A 20,898-nucleotide genomic window follows, 5' to 3' on the forward strand; every position below is an offset into this window, starting at 1 on the left:
CTCAGGAAATGTATCTAGGCATTTTAAGTGAAGATCAACAGATTGTTTGGAGGGCACTGAGTAATTAAATTCCACTTGGATTTTTGCTAGTAGTAGGCTATAGAACTATTGACTTTTTCCCCAGCAATGTAGCCAGAGCCCCGAGGAATGTACATGAGCATATTTGTTGGGATGTGTGGGAGTGGATGGTACTTTCACTGAAAGCCGTGAAATCAGCAAGCAGCTTTATCTAAGAATAGTAATGATACAGAGTTAATTAGAAGGATCATTATGAATTCATTTCTCTAAGATTTTTTTTTGTTGTTTTTTTACTCTTACTGGAGCTAAGTAACTCTGTGCATTGGTTTCTGAAAGCAGCAGGCATACTTAATCCATCTATACTGTATTGACATGGAAGCACTTTTGTAAACGGCCAAACACTTGTAGCAAAACCATCGTGTCTTGTAGATGTCTCCCCAGCTAGCTATAGTGCACAGTCTGCCTGAGCATCTTGATTGCCTGCGAGGAGAAATCTTGGCCTCTTGAGGTAAAGGGTCTGTTTTCTTTAGTAAATATAGAATCCACTCAAACTTCATGTGCCTTAGAGGGTGACATACTCAGGCACATGCCGGTCACCCTCACATTTGACCCTGTGGAGAGGGCGGGCTGCCCACAACATTAGTGCACACAGTATGGAGAAGAGCATTGGAGGCACCAAATCACTGTTAACTGTTTAGATAAGATTTGAAATCAAATCCCTTCACCCCATTTAAGTCAGGAGTGCTTTAAAATCACACGGCACTTTTAGTAGAATCAGCCAAGTTTCATTCTGCCTCTTTAAGTAGTTCTTGTTGTTCTAACTCTGACATGCTGAACTGCTGTATGTCTTTCCTATAAGCTGTTAAACATCTGTCTCTTTCACTTCAGAGCTGGCTGCATTTCAGTGGTGGATGAATGATTCCTATATTCACAGCTAATAAGTGCTTTGGGATCCCAAGTATTAGCTGTGCAAAGGCACAGTACCACAAATGTCTGCAATTCTATGCAACGTATCAAGTGAGTGCTATTCCCAAGAGACTGAAGCCTTAGAGACCCCATAGAACAAAGGACACAGAGAAGTGTAATTGATTGTAATGAACTTGTTTGTGCATTTGTCACCACTTGTCTCTACTGAATAAAATCAGAAGTGTTCAACACTCCATTAACACAAATTACAGGGTCCTGTTCTTCTGGAGTGAGACAATAAGGCCTACACCTGCTAGTACTGTGAAGTTCTTCATGATCCCAGTGTGCAGCTCAGTGACAGACATTGCAGGCTTGAGTGGTCTTGGATTTGTTTCAGTATCCTAAACGCTTAGCAAATTAAATAGAATTGGTCAAATTTACTTTTGTGGCAATTCCATTGGAATGAGTGGAAGGACACCAGGGATGGAGCCTACTACAAGAGTAATACAAAAGATATTAAATAAATATGAGGGATGAAATGATGACACTACCAGAGTAACTGTCAAGTCTTCTATGAATTTAATGGAGCCAAGATTTTAACCTAATTAACCATAAATATAACAATCTTCAAGGTGCCTGTCTCCTATGTGAGCATGGGACTACAGGGATGTTGTGCTGATGCTCGGAATTGGTCTCATTCCAGAGCCCGTCTTTACCCAAGCAAATTGCTTTTAGAAGCTGTTTATATGACGTAAATGCAATTTCTTTTTACGCTGCTGTAACCCTCTCGGGTGGCTTTGAACCACTGTGTCCTGAAGAGAAAGACAAGGAGTCTGTACAATTTTGCACCATCAATGCTGGTCCCTGACAACTTGGTGTAGGAGGTGAAGTAGGACCATATGTTTACCTTTACCTTAACAGACCAGGTTAGGATGGAATGAGACCACTTGCCAAATCAGCATCTCGAATTAACGCTTTTTTTTTGATGAAGTGTCAAATTAATGACGACTTTGCTCATTGCAATTTGAAGGGTTTCCAGCTCAGCCAAAATGCAACTCTTCATTGTATTGTCAAAATGCTGTATCAGAACTCAGTTAAGAGGAAATCACCCAGTTCTGAGTCACCAGCATCTCTTACAATGACACCACAGGAGTCCAGGCTGGCTCATCACGTATCTTTTGAATCATTTCACAGGCTGCCATAAATGCATCAATCTGTGGTCTCTGAACTGTTTTCGTGTGTATCAGTAAGTCAAAGTAAGGGACTGAGAGTTCCCAACCAGTCATGCTTCTGCCACTGAAATTGTACCTGTATCCATTTTCTGTAATTGCAGCGTGATGAGGGCCAAATCTGCTTTAGAAAAGCATTTTTAGATGTCAGTAACCGAATGAACTTCAGAATAAGGTCATTTTCCTATCTAAAGGCAAAATCTCCTCTTATTTGGGAATGGGTCTCCTATGACAAAAAGATGCCTCTAAGTGTTATAACTTTTGTCCTCCTCCTCTCCCCAGTTTCTGCCTGCTCCCCAGTCCTCTCCACACATTGGCATTCAGGGAGAGGGTAACCAGAGAGCCCTGGAGGGGGATGCCGGAGAGCTTGAGGGACTTGTAGTACAAGACAAGGCCATTCCCTGCTAGGTGCTTATTTCCTCTTAGCCTAGGATTCTCCTGCCTGGCAGCTGGTTTGTGATGTGTGAATTCAGTCAGTGGCTCTCAGTTTAGCTGGCAGAAGACAGGTGTCCACAGCCCATCAAAGCAGAGGTCAAGACTGAATGGACCATGGAGATGGAAATGAAAGCGAATCTCTTCAGGTCAAGGTGATGTGTACTGGTGTGCATAGAAAGTCTGTGCTGTCCTTGTCTTCCAGGCAGAGAGAGAAGCGCACTCTCATGACACCTTCCCTTATTGCTAAACTTCTTGTTAAAAATGTTAGAACTAAAAATACCTCACGTTTCCTCTACAGGCATGAGAATGATCTGAGCTATAATAATGTTTGCTTTGTTCCTCTCGCTCCCCTTCATCCTCCTCCTTCCCCTTCCACCCCACCCAGATGGCTGGGGCTGCACCAGACAAAGGCAGCAGCCATGCTGATCCCTCTTTCAACCCAGCTATTAGCATCAAAGCCCAAAAGCAAACAGCACCGGCTTGCAGCTCAGCCCTTTACAAAGGAGCAATAAACGGACTCTTGTGTATAGGATAAAGCAAACTCTGCCTTGTCTTTTGTTAAGAGGCAGACCTTTCTGTGTTTGAAGTGCTCTGAGCTGGAGAAAGTGGAGACACCTCCATCTGCATGGCAGTAAGTCCCATGATCACTGGGCTTTTTGTTAGCCATGGATTCTGCACGCTCCCGGTTTAACTGAGAAGCGCTCTACCTCCTCAGTCCCTGTGGCACGTAGGAGGTCTCTGTGGGGAGAGGAAGGTAGTGCTGATGGAAGAGGAAGAGAGTGGGGACGTGTTTTAAACAGTCCTTTTGAAAACAAACCAGAAAAACATGAAGAGAATTTCAGAGAACGTCTCAGATGACAGGATCTGAAGGAGGGTCAACTCAGCTCTCCATATCTGGTCACGCTATCTATTTGCCATCTCTACTTTCTACCTTTCTTGAGGCATTAGATTTCTTCTACTTGTGAAGCCATCAGCCATAGGGTACTGCATCAGAGGTTTCTTATTAGGGGTCCCTTTTGTCAATATATGCAACCAGTTTTAACTGTGTGCCACAGTGGAGTGGCACACCACACTGCAGAGGGGTTTCGGGGCTTCCTGTGAGGACTTGCACGGCAATTTCAATTGTATGCCACAGTCGTATTTATTGTAGGGTCTTCTGTGAGGACTGACTGGCTACATGCCGTTCTTGTCTTCACAAAGCAAGCAGTGCTTTCTCATGTGTGTTTTAAAATAAAAAACAAGTACTTTCACCATTTAAAAATCAGCATTTGCCAGCAGATACCACATGGTGGGGTGTCTGCAATACAAGAAATTCCCTTTATATTTAGTATGGGAAGTAACACTAATGACCTGGGCTGTCACATAGGTAAATACTGCAAAAGTGTCGCACAGATGCAAACAGTGACTTTTCTGATGCCACTAGTGTATAGAGAAATTGTGTTAGCTGGTGACTTTCCAGAAAGATATGGGAAAAAGAATAAGAGTAAAACCAGTCGGTGTCAAGGATGTGTGCTCTTAGTGACATCAGAACAAAAAATACAGGTAAAAGGAAATCTCCTTTCTGTCTGCCCCTGTTGAGAAACTGTGTTTTAGAGATGCTTGTGTAGCTCTTAACACATCATTTTTCCCCTTTTTAACAGCTTTGTGACCTGTTTAATTCACGCACACTTAAATAAGTATTATTTCAAGCAGTGTATCAGTTACAGCCCACTACCTCTTCTCTTATTTGCTTAACGTGTTTATCCCTTGCTCACCCTCGGTTAGCTCTTTCCTTTGCCCTTTCTATCTGCTCATCCTTTTTACTCCCTAAACATCCCACAGATTTCTTCCTGGAGCACGGACACCCTGGCAAGGCTGCCTGCTGTTCCCAGGCCCCTGAGGTAGCCCAGGCTGCATCAGTGCCCGCTCCTGTGTCAGGTGTGCAGGGAGGCTGAGAGGGCAATGTGGGTCTAGAGCTTTGTACCTGCTTAGAATACTCTTTGGGGCAGATGCTGGATTATCAGAGACATTTGCAGTACTTTATGATGCTCCCTTCTTCCTCTTCTGAAATGTGTGATCATATTCTCTGACTGCCACTGATTTTCCCAAGTAACACCTCAACTCAGGTCCTAGCTGTGGACTTGTAAATTCTTTGTCATTGTACTCACATTCTGTAGTGGTGTTTAAGGGTCTACTCCTTCCTTCAGTCCCTGCTCTCCCTTCCTTTTGCCTTCCATCCTCAGTGCATGCATTGCTACCTGACACTTGTTTTTTTTCCTACCTAAAAATACTTTCAGGCAAAATCTCAGTGCTAAGTGTCCTTCCAGACTCGCATGCCAAGACACCAGTTCTTAGATGCAATTACGTGTTAAAAGAGGAAAGGCAACAAATAACACTCATCGGATCTGACATATATATTTAGTAGAAGCTATGGAAATTAAATGAGTTGATGCAACAGTCCCTCCTCTCTTTGTGCTTTGTTTTATTTAGGTTATTACCTCCTTAGGAAAGAGTGGCTTGATGTATGTGTGATGTACCGCAGGGACTTTTCCTCAAATGATTCTGGAGCCATTAGAAAGTGATAAACAAAAAGCAACAGAAAGTGATAAACAAAAAGCAACATGCACAGGAATCGCTCACTCACCACTGAAATGCAAGTGTCTCAGGAAGACAAGTGGTTCTGGTTTCACAGCAGCACAGGTGGTTTAGACAGGAAGGGGAAATCCTGATGGAAATTGAAAGGGATATTCAGAGAAGGAGAAAACATTCTTAGACCTTGGTGTATAGCCAAAGCACCCAGCATGTCACACTCCTAGACTTGTGGCAGAAGTGATCCAGGACCTGTAGTAGTCCATATTGTTAATGTATTGCTTTGAAGTCTTACTGGAAAGATGGTACCTGCAGCAGCACAACTCCTTGGCAAGGTGCAAGCCTCCAGGGGAGAATGCTACTTGTGGACCTAGCCCCACTGTTTCCTCAAGCAAGTTCATTTTTTTTTTGCTTTGGAGGGCTGCCTTGGAAGGAAAATATTGGTCTAGCCTAATCCCATGAGATGCCAGGGTTTTCTTTTTTCATGGTGTTATGATAAATGTAGCTACTCAGGGCAAGACTAAACTTGAGATCCTAAAAAAGTTAAGATGCATATCTTTAAAGTATGTTCTCTGGGATTAGTGGGCTTTGCCTAAAACAGACACTGCATTCAAAGAGATGCCTTTCCTGTGATTGATACTATCACTTACATAGCCTTGCTCCTCTCTATTTTAAAGAACTAATTTATTCTGGGATTTTGTGATTGATTCTGACTTATATCACAAAGAGAAAAAGTACCGAATGACATGGTCTGAATTCAGCATCTTGTGAAAAGACAACATGTGGGACGTACAAGCCTCTGGCACTCCATCTCCCCCACCTCTGCTGCTGTCTGCAATGAAGGATGTTGTGTTGGGAATGATGGACAGGAGGAATGAAAAGGAATGGGCTCTCTTCTAGACTTTGGGACTATGTTGAGTGTCTTGCACCTGGTCATAAATTCACATGGCCCCTCATAAAGGGGAGCAGGTTATTTTCTTTTTTTTTTCCTCAAAACTTGCTTGAATTTATGTGCAATAAAAACCTACTGCAGGTGGATTGTTTTTTGTTTCTTTCTTTTGCATTTGTGTGTGAAAAACAGTAGAATATTTTAACCAATATTCTTACAGGAACTGACGTGACTTGGTTCTATCTGATTCCAGGAACTCTCTCTCCGGACAGATATGATGGTGGATTCACTTATACATGCACAGCGGAGAGGGAGCCAGTGCCTCCTCCCTTGCATGGCTGGGTGCTTGGCTGCAGATGGGTGGCCTTCAAACAAACCTAATTACTTTTGGTTTTGCATGAAATTGATTTCCATGCAAGGATGTTGAGTTGCCGTGTGCATCTCTAATGACTTTTCTCTCTTCTCTCTCTCTCTTTTCCTTTTCTCCCTTCTGCTTGCCATGAAAACACTTCGACAGATGTCAATCATATTCCAGGTAAGTGTTGCTTTTGCTCAGCTGAAAGACTGCTCTTTAAGGAGTGGTGGTGGGCAGTTACCAGAGGCAGAAATCTCATCCCACTTCCTGAGAGATCACAATGTTCAGAACAAATCTTCATACTGGATATCACAGGGTCTGGATTGCAAAGTCTTGAAAGGAGTGCTTCATAGTAGCAAAGGTCACAAACTTCCCAGAGATTATATTGTGCTGGTCAGTTAAAGGGATGTTTTCGAATTAAAATTACATTAAAAATGGTTGTTTGTGTTGCTAATTACCTGGCATTGAACATTGCACTACATACAGTTTATTTCTGATACATCTGTGTGTAGTCTGGCATACAAATCCGGTTCAGTCATTTTCCTTCTCCTACTGCATTTTAATCCAGTAAACTGATAACCTATTGAGTTTCATTTTGACTAACAGAAGGGTTTTTTTGTTGTTTTATTTTAAGTTTTAAAAACCAGTGAGTATCTTTCTGACTGAATGTGAATGTGTGATCTTATTTAGATATCAAAACTTTAATTCCCGACTGGGCACAAATGATTCATTTAAAAGGAAAAAAGAATGTGCGTTTTATGTGCTTGTTTGTTGGAGGAGGTCTTCCACAAGGAACTATTTTACCACAGAGAACTCCAAATCTCCCTCCTCTAATTGCTCTCTCATTGCTGAAAGGATCCGAGTCCCTCAACTTATCCCTCAAATACAAGAATTAATCAAACTAGACACCTTACGCTGTAGTCCACATCCTGTTGCCACTGAAGCTTAGGAAACTACTTTTTACCTCATGCTCAGACAGCTCCACCTGGTTTATTGTCATGTGAAATGGCAATGGGAGCTCAGGGAAGCAGCCGGTGTTGCCTTGGCTGGAGTGGGATGATGACAGAGTTGAGGGTCTTTTCCTTCTCAGTTTTCTGCATAACTTTTGCTAAATCTGACCTGGACCTGGAATGAGTCCTTTGTTCAAATTTGCTCCTTTTCTACACTTGGATAATCCGATTTTGTGAAACACTTCAGAGAGATGCAGTGAGGGCCAGCCGCTTGGGTAATTTCCCTGCATATATAGCCTTTTGGCTTCCCTCATCAGCCTCCTTTTTGTTCTGCTGAGGTCCTTGGTGTTCTGTGCGCATCTCAGCTGGCAACAATGGGGATGGAAGAGGCCAAATGGCAAACGTTGCCTGGCATGCCTTGGAAAGAAAGGCTCTGTCAACCATAACATTGAATCTTTTCAGTGACCCACAGGGCCAAACACGTACCTTCTCTGCCTCAGTCTGAGGTGTCCAGGAACTCCCGTCTCCTTTCATCTTGCAGGATCTGACAGGACATGCTCCAAGGGCTCAAAGTCACAGGTCTCTCCACCACATCTTGAAGCTATTGGTGTCTGTGGCAGAGGAGGATGGTTGAACTGGGAATGCATGGTCTTGCTGTGCTCTACCAGTAGGACCCATGATAATATGCCACAAATGAGTGTTGCCTCAAACAACATCAGGGCCATTTCCAAGCCCTGCACAATGTACAGGGTACGACAACACCACTAGTAGGGGCTCAAGCAGAGGTGGCACAACCAGGACAGGACCATGCTGCTGTTAGTGTGGGCACCCTGGAGCAGTCCATCCTTCTGGTCTCTGAAAGGGCTCTTCTGCCCCACTGCTCTCTTATTCTTATAATTTGCATGCTTGGATGTGCATTTTTTATTCTCCCCGTCACTCATATACATGGTTTTTGTTCTCAGGACTGCTATGTAGTTTCTCATGTGGATTTCAAGTCACACATGAATGCTCTTTTCCATGTATTCTCACACTCATCTGTATGTTTTCAGTCTGACAATTACCCACACCTCATTATTGGGCTCTGTAACTGTTTACTCCCAGACAGTCTAACGCCTCTGCTCAGCTGCCCCTGGGGAGGACACTGGTGTTGCTGTGTGACTGGGCAGCGACATGGACCACTGAGGGGGTTTGGGTGTGCATTTCCCCTCTGCCTGGCTCTGCAGAGACTTTCTTCCTATTTGGCCACCCAGATATTTTTATTGTGAGGACAGAACCTGGGGCCCCTGTTAAAACGGTTGTTTTAACCATCTACTGTTTGCAAGACAAATTAGGGATTTTTATCAGCTAGTGGTAACTATTTGCCCACAGGCAGCAGAAGGGCTGTAAAGAGCCCATTGATTAACTGAGTATTTTTTATTGTTGAATAGACTGGTTAGAACTAATTCCCCAGTAAGAGAAGGTAGCTGTGGATAGGCTGGGTCTGGCAGCAGTGGGGATCACAGGGCTCTGCTAGGCACGGTTCCTACAAGGTGCAAAGAAGTTGATCTTGTTGAAAGTAAACAGGAATGTGTAGTATGAGCCTTCCCTGGCTGCAAGGTCTCTGCTTGTGAAGAAGGGGTACTCTGGCAACAGAGGCTGATGCACTACACTCCTTTCAAGAACTAGTGGAAGATCCGATCTGGCTTATTTCACAAATGAAAACAGTTTGTCAGAGGTTAGCCCAGCTGCCCTGCAAATGTTACGTCCCTGGTCACAAAATAACACTACCACCTTGTAAGCAGCAAAGTCGAGCATTTAGAGCAGGGCCCTGGAGTTGGGACTGTTGCTGTCTGTACTCAGCTGGGTCACTGACTCACTGGGTCGTGTAGAGAAGAAATAACTTCTCCTTTCAGTACTTGAGTTTTCCCTTTGGGGTTATAGCTACAGCCTCACCTTCACAACATGCATAGAGATCTTGGGCTGAACATTGTGGGGGTTAAGAGCCTTATTACAGAGGTTAAGTGTCTTGGCTGGGGAGTGGTGTGCAGCACAGACTGGAATGGATGCCTTTGTCACCTTTGCACAATAGCTGCCTCTTTCTTTACACCTTTAACTCTTTGCCAGTGGTCTAGGTCCTGGAAGAAAAATTGTTGGGAAAAGACCAGTTGATCGAGGCTCAAGCAATATGCACCTGTCTCAATTTTTTTTTAGTGGAAGAATATACACAGGAGAAAGAACTAATTATGGGCCCTTGATATTATGGTGACTGGTTCTGATACCGGGGGGGTGTTGAAGTTTAAATCATGCTTTTCCTATTCATGCCACACTTACCCCCTTTGCAGAAGAGATCTTCAGATGTTCATGGGGAGGAGGCTAAGAGATGAAGTTCTGGGCATTTTGCTGTTATTGTTTTACTGCTGACTAGAGTTTGCATGTAACTGAATGGACACAACCCAGTAGAAATGACCTAGTTAGTTGGGGCCCTGAGGAAAAATTAGTCCTTTTTTGCCTGAACAGCTCCTTCGTAAGGATACAGAGATCCTTGAAGGCACAAGCATACTACCACTTTTTTGATCTGAGTCTTTAATCTTTCAAACTTCATCTTTTAATGCTTCTTTCCCTTCTTCATCTCAGGGCTGCTGTTTCAGTCTGTCTCCCTAACTGCAGTGTCACAGGATTATTTAAACAGTACCTGTGTGCTGAGCTCTGCTTGCTTAAAGCTCAACTCTGCTTTTTGGGCATGAAAATGTTTGAATTGTGTTTCAGCTCCTCTGAAGTTTCCTATCTGCAGAAGGTACTAGGTCAGAGTAAGAATCCACCCATACTGTATCTTCAGTGCCACTCACGCAGGTGTTTGAAACCGGTTTGTACAGGCTTATGTTGTTCTTCATAGGTGCCACCCTTGTTTTCATTCTTGCATGCACTTTGCACAGGCTCTGGCCCAAATCGGATTCTCTTGCACTGAAATGTGTGTTTTTCAGCTCCATGCGCATCCATTTGTGGCAATATGGCAGTTGTGATTACTGGAGTCAGAACAAGAATTCATCTATCCCAAAAGTGTCTTTTTATGAAAGTAGATGCTTTGGAAGAAGTTTAAGAATCTACATTAGCATCGGTCTTGTCTTGATATACCTTTGTGGTTTCTGGTAGTCACTGTTTTACGGACTTTCTGACCTGATACGGCATCGAGATCATGGTGTTGTACAGTCATTGATGGAAATATTTTCTCTGGATGTGTTCAGTCTTAATGCACTTATATTTTTTAACTCCACAGTATCCTGTGACAACAAGTCTCATTTTTAAATCATTCAAATGTGGAAAGTATTTTCTTTCACCTGTTTTTACGTGTTACTGGAGAATTTCATTTAATGACTCTTACTCCTTGAGTTCTGACAAATAGGGAAAAAAATTATTCCCTGTTCACCTGCTCTGTATTATGTGGGCTTTTACCTCTATCATCTATATGTTGTCAGAAATGTCTTTTCCAAGCTGAAGAATTCTGTTCCATGCCTAACAGTTCTTCTTTTCCCAACTTGTGCACCTACTTGATCAAGTGCTCTGATTTGCAGTGATGCACATCTTCTTAAGGGTCAGCCATAAAATGCATTCACCGTCAGGTCTTGCTACCTGCACACATTCTCTTCTGCGCGTGGCCATCTTTGCAAATACTTGCATGCTTTCAAACAGCACCGCGTCTGTAGCCCTCCCTATATGAATATTTCTAGGAATATGCCACGTGCAGTGTCAGAATGCTGTTTCTGCCATGGAGGAAAGACTATTTCTGCCTATAGATGTTGGGGTAAATGGCTTTCTGTTTGGCTTCTACCTTATGCTCTTATTCCTTTGATCACTCAAAGTAGGTGCCAGTCACCCTGACTCACTGCCCCCATTAATGACAAAACCTATCCTGGAATTACATAGCAGAGGAAGCAAAGAGGATGGAAAAGAGGAGCTAGCACAGCTGTTGTGTGTAATTGGATTGGAAGTGGGCCTCCGGCTACAATAACAAAACTGCACTCCCGGCTGGCCTCACTGCTGGGGCCTGCGAGGAGCCCTTGGCTGTTGTACATATCATGGTTGAATCAAACAAAAATGACTGCTCCCCAGCCTGTGCTACTGCTTTGCCTAGATAGAAAAAACAGGTGCCATGTATGCCAGCAGCCAAGGAATCAGGTCATCCTCTTGGCAAAGCTGACCTGTCTAGCAGTAAAAGGTCTGAACTAGGTCTCAGAATAATTTTCCCTCTTCGTCTATTCTTCACATCTCTCAAGACAAGAGCTGTGCTTCTTCCTCTGAGTCCCATCCTTTGGCCCTGCTGGAATGCCCTCTTTTTGGTACATGGCGACTCTTAGGCAGTCTTCCTAGGTTTTTGGGTTTTAGAAAACCTCAAGATGCCTGTTTTAAAAAGGACCACGTGGGAGATGAGGGACTTGACAGCTCTCCTCCCTAACTAGAAAAGGTAACTGCTGATGGAGCTGGGGTAGGAGGTTCAGAGGAGAAAAAAAGCCTATTTTTTAAGGAATTACTGGTTTTAGGAAATTAGGAAAGGAGGTATAAGCAACAGACTCCGTCACTCATAAGAGTGCTCTTCTCTATAGCAGATGTAGTTTTATTTTTGGAAGAATCCCTGGTTTGCATGATTTCTGTCTTTAGCTCTGCTGTAAAGGATTTGTGTGTATATCCTGGACCAGCGGGCACGATGTCCTGCCTCAGACATACATTGCAGCTGGCCCTGTTATTGTTTGAATGGGTTGTGGAGCCTGATACCCAGGAAAGGATCCTCTGTGGGCAAGCCTGCCCCTGAGGAGAGCTGGGATGCTGCTGCTGCCTGGCAGTCTCTCTTCCCAGTCATTAAGAGCTTTTGGGCTAATCATCTGCCAGCATCATTAAAAGGGAAATACTGAGGCTGCCCGCCTTAACAGAGCAATTCAGCAGTGCATGAACACCCACGCACACGTGTGCACCCCCGGAGCATGGGCCCAGTAACACGGGACAAGCTATAATTAACTAGATGAAGGAGTCCATCTTCCTTTGTTGCTGCAATCAGTTGTCACTCTCAGCTGTGTTTTGTGCTCTTCCGACCTTCTTAGGTTTTGTGGCTTTATTTTTCCATTTTAAGTGCCAGGTACCCAAATGTTGTGCTGGGGGTGTGGGTAGTGGGGGTGAGGTTCAAACTGCCTCAGAGGTTTCCTTCATTTTCTCCTCCACCCCAAAAATTGCCCCTAGTAAATCCTTGAAGATGAGGACAGCTGTTTAACTACATTGCTCTTTCACATCATTGTACTCTGAAGCTACTTTTAAAAATATCCTTCTGGCTTCTTAAAAATCTGGTGTTGGCCCTTGATACTTTGTACAATTAGAGCCTCTTATTTTTACTATTTTGATATAGAAAGCAGATGGTTCAGAATTTTTTTTTTTTTAAAGTGTAGTTCTTTGAAATGTTACTTTGAGATTAAGATACATTAATATTAACCTTTAAGAAAATAATACTGGTTTGGTGGCAGGTTAAAGAAATATCAAAAAAATAGATAGACCCAGACCTAAATAGGAAGAGTCAGTTGTGGCAGGCATAAATCATGACTAGAGAGCAGAGTTTGTATGTCTGCCTGCCCTCAGCAATGGACGTATTATTTTAATAACAAACCAGTTATTATTTATTATTTTAATAACAAACCAGTGTTCTGAAGAAGCAGGCCGCTTTCTCTTCACATTACTGCTGAAAGTCTGAAGAAGCAGGGCTCCAGATGCAGATGCTTGTTATTATCTAAGAAACCTGTTAAGAGCCTTCTTCCAAAGCCATGCGCTTGTCCTTACTGTCACTCACGTTTGAAGTTCAGGAATAGCAAGTCACCAGATTCCTGACTTTGACATAAATTTTTGCAGGCAGATATTTACTTTCTGTAAAAAAAAAACTCTGAGGTTTTCCTAAACCTTTTCCGGAGCACTTGCTACTTACCATTTTTGTTGGGCAACAGTTGTGCCCAGCCAGTAGATTATTATAAGAATGACTAGATTGGTTTAGAAAAAGCACACAACACTTGACCATTGTGGCTCACATGGGTTTGTGTCAAGCTTTTCCCAGTTCTACGCTGGCTGAATTTCCAGCCCTGAGGCTTTAATCCAGGTTTCTTGTTGAACAAATCTGAGATTAAATAGAAAGCATGTTTCACCTGGATTTAGGTGGAAACTCAGATTTTCTTGCAGGATTCCCCTGGAATGGGATGGCTATTAGCACAAACAATAGTTATATATGTGAATAGTATGCTTTGGGGCACAAACAATGGTTATATATGTGAATAATATGCTTTGGGGCCTGATGAGTTCATTTAGTGTCCTGAGCCTGCTGAACAAATAAAATGGTGATAGGTGTCCCCCTTGTTCTGGCAAAATCTGGTCTAATTTGCAGGTCTGAACAATTCTCACGCCTCTTGCATTTTTATGTTGGATGCCCTATTAGTTTATTGTAGTCCAATAGCAAGTGCTGCCCCATACCACTTTGAGATGACTTTGACTTTCATGATTTAAAAATTGTTTTAGTGTCTTGTCATACCTTGAAACTGATGTAAAGGTGAGACAATGATGCCAGTTTACGTTTTGGGTGTTGATTTTACTGTGACTAATTTGAGGCCTTTGTTACACATGCTGCAAATGTCACAGATTTTAGATCTCAGTGGTTGAAGGTTTTGGTTGTTAACGACATTTTGTTGGAGATAAATACACTCATTTTCACTCCTACTTTAAATTGCAAGGGAGGAAAATTTTTAGATGAGAGAGGCTGATACGTTATTTCATTATTTATATTATTATTCTATCTAGTAATGAATCTAGAATTCTGTTGGTGTTGTCTTTGTTAAAATAAGGATCTGTGTCGATGGAAAACTTCAGAGATAATACTGATTTTTTTGCTATATCTCCAAGTCCACCCTCCTTGTTCTTCCTATTTTAAAAAGGAAAAAGTAGCATTTTCTGGGAGGGAGAGGCATTATTTTTTGTTAATCTCCCTACTTCCGTTGTCCAGTTGGGACTATAAGATCAAGAGGTGCATACAATACCACAGCTGCTGTGTGTTTCAGAAGCAGAAAGAGTAGAACATTTCTCAGGGAAACTTCTTTAAAAGGCATTTGAACCAAGACCAAACCAGGGGCCAGGATGGTGTGTTCATTCAGGGGTGCACTCACTCCGGGACTGCAGGTGAGGGGCTCTGGGCTGCGCCTGGCTGATGTGCCTGACAGATGGGGCACACAGGCCTTCTGGGGATAAGGACCAAAAGAGTGTTGACATTCCTGACATTTTGAGATTTTTATAGCTCCTCTGTGGCTGGTGGAGAGAGAAGGGAACTTGTTACAGTGTGATTCAGGGTGTTTAATGCAGGTTCTTGCTTTGGACCCTCTCTGGAGGTTTCTCTTTCAGTGTCCTGTCTCCCCAAAGCCACTACCATCCCCAGCAGCTGCGCCTGTTGCTGCTGTGCCTCTTAGCCATGACTTGTTTTCCCCATAGCGTACAAGGGCTGAGGGCTTGAGACTCCTATCTCTCTTCTGGGTCTGATGTCCCTTCCCGGTTCAGCCAGCTTCAGCTGTGTGGCGTACTGCCACCTTCTTGCCTTTTCTCCTTTCTCACCTTTGCTACAGGGTCTCTGTGCTTTGTAGGTCCTAACAATTATACTTTTGTCTTCTCGTCTTTTACAGTGACTTTCAAGTTGCCCATTTGGACAGACCTAAGATTTACCAATCAAGAATGATGGGGACAGTGACCATAAATAGAGACACAAATTCAACCCACTCTGCTAGCAGAGCAAAATGATTTGGTGAAATTATGTCATGTAGTTTAGTCCAGAAATATGTCCTACAGAATCAAATCTTCTATGTTTATTTATAGCTAAAAACCTAAAAAATCTAAACCTATGTTGTATTTCTGATTATTTTTCTAAATCCACAATAATCTTCAAGAACATTAAGATATTTCCGTTCCTTAGACTGTACAATTATTAATCCCCTTATCTGACTTGGAGTTCTCTGTGGGTGAATGTATTCTTGGGATGATCTGGATTTTAGATTTCTCCAGCAGACGCAAAGGAAAAATATAAAAGAGAGGGAAATAAACAAATTCAAACTCAGCATGCTGCTGGTTGAAAATTCTCATTTGACCTCGCAGTCTCCGTGAAATTAAAAAAGTCACAGCCCTGTTTGATTAATAAACTGACTTAAGATAGGATGTGTGTGCATATGTGTATATCGTAATCCCTGCCATACTAAGTGCTGTGAGAGACAGGAGACGTGGAGAAGGAATCAAACTAAGGCAAGAACGTCAGGGAACCAAGTATGAAAAGGGTCACTCATTGCTTGAGTGGGTAGGACTAGATTTTTGCATATGTGAGTTCTGTAATATCATGTGTCACAAAATTAACTAATGGGTCAGTTGATGCTTAATGGATTGGGCATGAATATATATACAATAGTATCTGAACAATATTTGTATGAATACAATTGTTCAGAAAACATATTTGAAGTATGGGCTAGAAATGGATTTTAGTTGAAACAAACAAGGTTTATGCCAGAAAGAGTTGTCGGACAGAGACTGGAACAGCCCAAGTGGCCAGCACAGCCCCATGTACAGAGCTGACAGTGACTCACTGCTGAGAGAAGCTGTGCTACTTTCTGGCTTTACCTTGATTTATGAAACCAAAGAGTAGTTTTAACTATAGAGCTGTAAAGTAACACGCGGTCCTCAGAAGTCGAATCTCCAGTTCTTCCCAGAAAGAAAATGGAGTAGTATTAAAAATAATTTACTGGTAATATTTTTAGTCCTTGCCAAGTCTGATGTACTGGTGTCTAATTAGTAAGTGTGAGCAGTGTTGATCGACTCCTAAAAATACATGCTGAAGCCATCATGTTCAAGAATGAGGATAGCTTTGTGTGTGTGTGTATACATTTAGCCCAGATGTTTTGTCTGAAGCAGATATAGTGGGATCATGGTCTCCCTTTCACTGACCACTGCAGTCTTGAATTTTAAATCTTTAGCTGAGGAGAAGTTATTTCTATAGCTGTCTGGAGAAGCAAATGCTCCCTCCAGAGCCCTGTTGCAGATCTTGACTTAGCCCATTAGCCATACTGGTGTGCAGTGCCTCTGGAGTTGCTCCCCAAGGGATCTGATGAACATCAAACACAGTTCTACAACTACCAGCAGTTTTTTTCTACCTGTGACAGATGCTTTCCTGCTTAGCGTGGAAAGCAGCACCTGCATATGTGTGTGCCTTGTGTGCTACACCCATACTTGGTCTAGTTCAAGTATGCAAGCTCCAATCCTTAGAGGTATTGGAATGCGACCAGTGTGCATGGATATTTCTGCTTCTTTTTCTGGTTTGTTCTTTTCTTCTTACTTCCTCTCTCTCTCTCTTTTTCAAAGGCCTCTCACACCTGATGATGGGTGAACAAGGTAAGTCTTTTGACTTTCCTTTTGTTTCAGTTACTGATCATAAAAGAGCTTTGTCCCTGCTGCTTTTCTGAGCTGGGGTTTGCATGACAAAAGCAACTAAACCTACTGGGTGCCAGTCAAGCCATTTGCATTTGTACCTGTGTCCCTTGAGCCGTGGCTACTTGTCAGCCTGGGACTCAGGTGCCCAGGAGGGAGCGTGGAATGATTCCATGGACAGTAAAAAGGTATGCTTTTCCCTTCCATGCAGCCCACCATTTTATCTTGCCATTTATTTCTTGTTGTGCCAGCTGTAATCACTCCCACTTCTGCCTGGTAAACATAGACCTCAGTGTTGGTCTTTATTTTTAAGAGTGTATTTATTAAAAAAAAAAAAAAGTTAATAGCCCTCGTGGCATGATCCTAACTCATTACAAATCCTGAGGAAAATTGCATATAATGGCCTGTAAGTCCTGTGTCTGCAATTTGAAATATTCAAATATGCACAGAGCAAATTGGTTTAGAAAAAGAACAAGGCTAACCCCAGGCTGGGTACAAATGGGATCTAGGCCTTTATCAGAGTTCATATTTTAATGTCTCAGCCTGGATTGTGTGACAGATCTATTGACTGTGACATGATGGGATCATTAGTCCCATTTTTCACTATGAGCACGTGGATCAAGAAGCTGATGAGGAGAGGTGAGGTGAGGAAAGGGGAGATTCTGTTCCCCTTGAACAGTGTCAATGTCTTGCTGACAGGGGTACACAGGGAGGAGTTAGCAGCGCTGGTGGTGCATTCTAGTCTTGTGAACACAGGAGTGAAATAGTTGAAGACTTAATGCAAGGTGTGTGTGCATGGTGCTGCACTAGGAAGACCAGACCAGCTGTTTTGTTTGTGGAAAGGGAATGAGTTTTGACTCTAAAGCCTGACAGGGCTTTCCTAGACTAGATGTACACAATAGTGTTTTTGCCATAAATTGAACATGTAATAAGATAGAACGTAGTGCCTGTGAAGGCTCGAGAGTAATTAAGTACTTGAATAAAAGAGACATAGTTTCTGTGTATCTCAGTGAAATGCAGAGAGGCTTAGGGCATTATCAGTTTTTATTCCGTAGTTCAAGGCAGATGTCTGCTCTGAGGTCCTGAAAGCTTAGGAAACAATCAGAAGTGAAGTTGGGGCTCACTTTTCAGTTTCTGTACTGCTTAGCATCCCTATGTGGTGGAAAAGGTAGGAGAACAGGGCTCTTTATGAGTGCATGCCAAGACCATGGTATTTGGCATGTGAAGCATCTGGTTGAGGTCTGGGAAGCAGAGGTCTGGAAGAAGAGGTCTTCTCTATCCCCGCTTATGTTCAGGTTGTGCCTGGTGAAGGAGCATCCAGCAGACAGGTCCCTTCAGAATGTCCTAGTTGCTCAGGATGCAGCTGAGTATGGCAAGCCATTGGCAGAGGAAGGATGATGGCATGTTGGGAGTGATCAGGACAGTGAACTTTCATGGCTGCTTTCAATCTCAATAATATTGAACATATCTTTGTAGCAGTCTGTGATTTAGCACTGGATTGTATAAACAGATGGACTTGGCCATTTAAATTACAAGTTGCAACCCAGCTGGCTCATGAAGACTTGCATGACCTATTCAGGCCTTCATGATTGTCACCAGCCCTTTCTATACTCCCTTGCCTGGCAAAAAATGTGAATTCTATTGGCTTCTGGCAACTTTAGCCACCCTTATTTATCCATGACGCATCAGAGAACAGCGGCTTCTCTTTTCTTGCCAACCAACTCACAGATATTCCCTTTCTGTAAATGTTTGCTCTCTATAAAAATATGATGGATATAAAATATGTAAATGTATATGTGTGAGTAAATATGCAATGTCAACACTATATACAAATACATTAGCTCTGGTAGGTGAAATGTGTTTAGCAAATATATTACCATAAGATTTATTTTTTTTCTGTCCTACTCTGTTGTTTCCCTTGCTGTTTTTAATTTGACGTGGAATGAGGCATATCACTGGCGTGCTATTGCATGAGGGGTTTGCATTTCTCAGTAGAAAATCAAATTAAAGCCAAAGAGCTTAACCAGGCAGTTGATGATTGGACTGTCAGTTGTTTAAGCCTTGCTTTGTGCTTTAGTTGTGGTGTGTCTCTCATTTTTCCCTTGACATTGTGTTTTGTTGAGTTGGGCTGCTACATAAATATGCTCATTTTTTTGTTTTTGTAAGTATGGCCAGTGACATAATTTTCTGTTTTTTATGCTTCCTCCTTGCCTTCTCTTTTGCCTCCTCCATGATGGACACCCCTCTTGTTGCTCCTCTTAACTGGACACACACCTTCCTGTCTGTAGGTAGAAGTAAAGGTAGAGATTGCATTCTTTCTAAGACTTCATTGCTTGTAAAATGTTTGTTTGTCAATGAGCAAATTGTACTTTTATGAATGTGGTTCATATTGGAACTTTATGCCTTTACTTTTAAAAGTCTCATAACAATCTTTTATTTTGTATTGAATTATGGAAGAAATATTAAGATGAATGCTTTGAGGCCTTCTTAACAGATGTTATTTTCTCCCTGTTCATACTGAGTATGGGCTGCGCAGTGTCAGGTGCTTTGTAGCTGGTGATGCCATGGTGCAAAGGGACCATCAGTTCAGTCGAAAACAGAGCCAGGGGCCAGTGGGCTGGTATTGCTGACTCTCTTGCTCTGGAGTGATGCCACTGCTGGGAATTTTGGCACTGGCATTGGTGGAAGCAGAACCTGGACTTGTCCAGTGCCCTTCAACGATGAAGGTCTTCTGAGCTATTGTTTCTCCCCTCAGCTCTGCTTTCTATCCTCTCTGTTAGTGAAAAGGTGTTTTTCAGAGAGAAACTGAGTTGCAAAAAGCTGCAGAAGAAACAGGAGTGATCAGCACTGCTAAACAGAGAGGTTCACTTCCTTTGCAGCTCGGTACAGCACAGGGCATGTGGGGCTCCTCTGGGGCTCCAGCTCGCTCTTCCGCAGTTCACACCTGTCTTTAGCACACAGAGGGCAGTCATCCATCCCTAATCAAAACTGTCAAAAAGGCAAAGTGCTGCAAACCTGCCGTGAGTTTCCAGTTGGACTGGAGGGAAAGGTGAAGATTAATTGATAAACTATAAGCACTTCTTGAGAAAAATCCATTTCTTTGTCTTATTTTCCAATGAGATAGGGAGATTAAAAGGTTTTGTTATGCTGAGGCTTACTCTTTTTCAACAAATACACTGCTGAAGAATCTGATCTATTGATCAGCATGATTTGAACACATTGGAGGATGTTGGGTGTGTCCATGCCAATAAGACATTGGGGGATGAAATGACTAATTGTACTACTATGAATTTGGGACTGTATGAGAGCTAGAGGATTTGTTCATATTAAGTTTCCTTTGAGGCAAAAGCAGTCTCTGCCCTGTGATCATTCAACCTATAATACTCGAATTCTGGGGAGCACAATGGCATATTGAACACTTTCTCTTTATATGATTCCTCTTTCTGATGCCCTGCCTGCTTCTATTTAGTTTGTATTATTGGGTTCTCTGTGATGGGGTGCATCATGTAATCAATGTTATTTGTTCTGTTTTGAGGTTGAAAAAATATTCCAATGATTAATTTCACAGCTTTTCTATTCTGTCCGAAGTTGGGCAGTGGAGGATGATATGTAAGCTGAACTCAGAGCTATCTTCTTAGCAAGAGGTGAACGTCAGAACATAATAATCACATATATACACTGTAAAAAATGTAAGAACCTAAAGCTCTAAACACACCATACAAAATGTTACTGTGCCTCAACACAGCTGCCAATAATTGAGTTAGCTGATGTATGGCTTAGTGTGATTTGTAGATCAGGGCCAGTCTTGTATGGCGTGATGTTACCTGATGTTGCTCCCTTCTTTTCTCAGGTGGCATTTGTGCCGCAGGCCAGTCTGTGTAGGACTAAACTAAAAGTCTTTTCCGAAGCAAAACTTCCAGTTGAGCCTGTAGGAATGAGGATTATAATATATAGTCCACAATTAATTCATATGCACTGAAGCTTAATTTATTGTGTCATTGAGTGAAAATATTGTTTCACTTCCCAGTTACGTGTAGTTTTTAGCTCTAGTTATAGCAAGTGACTTCATCAGAGAATCATCACTCTGTATGAAAAATGGTA

The 20,898-nt window shown here is 42.5% G+C and overlaps 1 protein-coding gene across 20 annotated transcripts in view; it reads left to right on the forward strand.

Annotated features, from left to right (window-relative positions):
• Nucleotides 1-20,898, forward strand: part of NRXN3 (neurexin 3) — a 1,026,565-nt gene that overhangs the window by 29,338 nt on the left and 976,329 nt on the right. For 9 of the 20 annotated variants that reach the window (XM_086613893.1, XM_086613895.1, XM_086613897.1 and 6 more), the window contains exons 1-2: nucleotides 16,740-16,765; nucleotides 19,090-19,097. The exons of 2 other annotated variants lie outside the window; for them this stretch is intronic. In XM_086613893.1, the coding sequence (XP_086470019.1) occupies nucleotides 16,746-16,765; nucleotides 19,090-19,097 (28 nt within the window). In that variant the 5' untranslated portion in view covers nucleotides 16,740-16,745. Of the gene's footprint in view, nucleotides 1-6,562; nucleotides 6,581-16,731; nucleotides 16,766-19,085; nucleotides 19,098-20,898 lie in introns of those variants that run through there. 9 more of the 20 variants (XM_086613894.1, XM_086613896.1, XM_086613899.1 and 6 more) reach the window with 3 other exon arrangements.

The sequence above is a fragment of the Tauraco erythrolophus genome, chromosome 6, assembly GCF_009769465.1.
Source record: "Tauraco erythrolophus isolate bTauEry1 chromosome 6, bTauEry1.pri, whole genome shotgun sequence".
In the NCBI taxonomy this organism is placed as follows: domain Eukaryota; kingdom Metazoa; phylum Chordata; class Aves; order Musophagiformes; family Musophagidae; genus Tauraco; species Tauraco erythrolophus.